The 3,482-nt window shown below is 37.9% G+C and overlaps 1 protein-coding gene across 1 annotated transcript; it reads right to left on the reverse strand.

Moving 5' to 3' along the window:
* Positions 1 to 1,314: 1,314 nt before the first annotated feature.
* On the reverse strand, positions 1,315 to 2,241 carry LOC144255860 (olfactory receptor 1E16-like). The gene has a single exon (XM_077800900.1). It carries the CDS (start codon positions 2,239 to 2,241, stop codon positions 1,315 to 1,317), a length of 927 nt encoding a protein of 308 aa, XP_077657026.1.
* Between the last annotated feature and the right edge of the window lie 1,241 nt (positions 2,242 to 3,482).

Here is a 3,482-nt window from a genome sequence, read left to right on the forward strand (position 1 = left end):
AAAGGAGAATGAAGGGAAAGGAGTGGGAATAGGAATAGGGAAGACAGTGGAATGAATTGGTCATAAATTTCTATGTTCATATATGAATACACAACCAGTGAAACTCCATGTCATGTACAACCACAAGAATAGAATCCTAAGATATACTCCATGCATGTATATTATATCAAAATACACTCTACTGTCATGTATACCTAAAAAGAACAAATTAAAATAAGTGAATAAATAATATAGCATTTAACCTTTTTTAAGGACATCTGAGAGTTTTGGAGAAAGATATGACCTTCAGATAAAGTAGTGAGGTCAGGAGACTATATGAAAGGAATGGATTTGAAAATCATCAGAGGGGACAATTAAGAAAAGGAATGGACCAAGGCCAGAAAAAGTCCATGTCGTGGTGATGCTAAAATTTTTAAAAAACAATGAATGCTATCCTTCATTTGGAAGTGAGAGAAAATGAAAAGAATCTTCAGTCTCTGATCTTAAACAGCCTTAATAACTAACCCACTGCATGGCCTGGAAAGTGTTGAACTTCACAGATGTTAGTCTGAAAATAAGTGATAATATCTTCTCTGTTTCCTTCGAATTGTCACGGGGATACAATAAAACATATTGCAAAGTAAAACTACCAAACAAAACAGAGGTAACTTTAAAAATTAAAATTTTCCCACAGCCTCTAACTTTTTGCCCATTCCTGGGTCAATAAATTCTAGGGTTCCTGGATTAGTTAATTACAAGGGAACACAAAATTGTTCAATGACACTATTGCACAGAGGATTAGAAAAAATTTATTGTCAGGACAGGGAATAAAAGACAAGGTAGACATGAAAATAAATAAGGGGTACAGAAAAATTAGAAGATAAAATGATGACAGAATTTGTGCAAGAATATTATGTACAATACCTTAGAGGTTTGCTGGGAGATTGAGATATAGAGAAGTTACTGAGTATCGATATAAGATTATGGAGCACTATTTAAAAATTGTACCATAGTCAAACCAGATTTGAGATAACATTGAAAGATCTAGGAATAATTTAAGGAATGTAAGAACTGGAAAGCACATAAAATGTAGCTTTCACATAGGCTTTTCACAGCATCACCTGGGAAAGACAAGGAGGAAGGCAAAGTCAGGTCCCAAAACCACCTTTCATAGTTCAGCACTCAGCTATATCTTCTTTCTTTTGCCTATTGAACAATAATGTACTATGTTACTTCAACTGAAGTTCCCATGGTGAGGGAAAATTCTAGGAAAATATTCCAATATTAATATCAATAATAATGCTAATGAAAAATTATGATAAAACCCCTTTATACTCAGAAGAGAATTTTCTTCCTACAAAGGACCCGTCTGAGGGCTCCCTTTATATCTCTGTTCCTCAGGCTGTAGATGAAGGGGTTCAGCATGGGAGTCACCACCGTGTACATCAGAGCCATGACAGTATCTTTCACAGTAGAATTATTAGCTGATGGACATAAGTAGAGACCAATAATTGTTCCATAAAACAGTGACACCACAGAGAGGTGGGAGCCACAGGTAGAGAAGACCTTGTAGATACCACGAGCAGAAGGGACCTTGAGGATGGAGGACATGATCTTTGTATAGGACAAAAGAATTAGTAAGAATGGGATGACAGCAAAAATTCCTCCTACGACAAGTATCACCAACTCATTAACACGAGTGTCAGAGCAGGCCAGCTTGAGCAGGGCAGATATTTCACAGAAAAAGTGTGGGATCACATTGTCTGCACAGAAGGATAATCTGGGAAGAAGCAGGGTGTGCAACAAGGAATAGAATGTGGTCAGCACCCAGGAAAACACCACCAGGGAGAGACAGAGCTTGGGGCTCATGATGGTGGTATAGTGCAGCAGGAAGCAGATGGCTACATAGCCATCATAGGCCATGGCCACAAGGATGAAATTCCCAAGGTGACCAAAAAAAATGAAGAAGTAAATTTGGGTTAGGCAGGGGATGGATGGAACTGGACTCTGCATGTTCTGTAGCAATTTGGGCATGGTGACACAGGAAAAGCAGAGGTCAGAGAAGGACAAGTTTCTGAGAAACAAATACATGGGAGTGTGAAGATGGGAGTCCAGGCAAATGAGGACAATGATGAGGAGGTTCCCCAGGATGGTGGTAAGATACATGACCAAGAATAAGGCACAGAATAGGTTTTGGTTCTCGGGCTGGATGGGCAGGCCCAGGAGGAGGAACTCTGAGATGTGAGTTTGGTTTTTTTTCATTATTGTCTGTCTCCAATACCTTTAAGAGAAATAATAAGGTCCTTTAAAACCCCAGTGAAAATGATCATGTTTTTCTCATACACAGTCTTTATGTGTTCTACACTAGTTGATCTCACCATCATCATATTAAGTATCATCTTATAAGTGTCCTTAATTTCTATGATCATGTATTACTGTATCTCACCTTCTTTTAAACATGTACAAGTAGTTATTCTTTCCTAAACACTTATCTATTTGCTTCTATCACAAAAGGAGTGTTGGATTTTCTCTTCCCTCTTTTTTCATCCTAAGCAACTGTAATTGGTTTCTGATTTATAATATCTTAGAGTGATAGTCCTCAAATATTTTGTTAACCCTACCTTCTTATAATTCCATGTGTAACCCTAAGAAAATATCATTTATGCCAAATATGTAGATTACCATTTAAATTAAGACAGAGATGTTTCTCTCACCCACAGAACTCTGTATGCCATTGCTTAATGGTCCTCTTCCCTTGGATGTATCATCACAAGCATCTTAAGCTCAACAGGTTCCTAATGAAACAGCATGTTGTGTTGCATCCATACTACTCTCCTCCTCTTTTAATCTCTCACTTTTCAGTAAAAGGAATGCAGGATCCAATCAGAAATCTGTGAACTTCATTTCTTTCATTCTTCTCTGTCACCATCAATGCAAATCAAATCTACCACATCCCATATATTCTACATTTCATTCCTCTGCTACTTCCTCTACTTCTTATCACAAAACCACATTCCTAGACCTTTGTGATATCTAATCTCATCTGGACTATTTAATTATATCAAGATTCAAGTCAGTTCCCTGTTTTCCATACCTTAAATATCCTCCTTCAATATGTTTCATTCACACTGTGTCATTCTGAGATGGAAATTGGATCATCTCTTCTGATTCATGCTCTGGGATATTTTCATTGCTTTTAAGATCAAGGTGAAGTTTCTTCAAAGGGTACAAATGGTGCTTCATTATCTGAACTTCGTCTCTCTCCACAGTCTCATCTGGCCCCCAAGTAATACAAGTCTTCCATTCTCCAACATTGCTGGATCGCAAATCATATCTATTGCCTCTAGAATTTCATACATGGTGCTCCTCCAACCTATTACCTTCTCTCCTCTGCTTCCACTTTGTTGGTTTATCCTGATTTATCTTTCAGGGTCATTAGATGGCACTTATGAAACCAACAACTCCCTTGTATCCCCACCCTCAGTGAGTTCTTTGCTGTCTGC

This window comes from Urocitellus parryii, chromosome 7 (assembly GCF_045843805.1).
Source record: "Urocitellus parryii isolate mUroPar1 chromosome 7, mUroPar1.hap1, whole genome shotgun sequence".
Taxonomy (NCBI): Eukaryota; Metazoa; Chordata; class Mammalia; order Rodentia; family Sciuridae; genus Urocitellus; species Urocitellus parryii.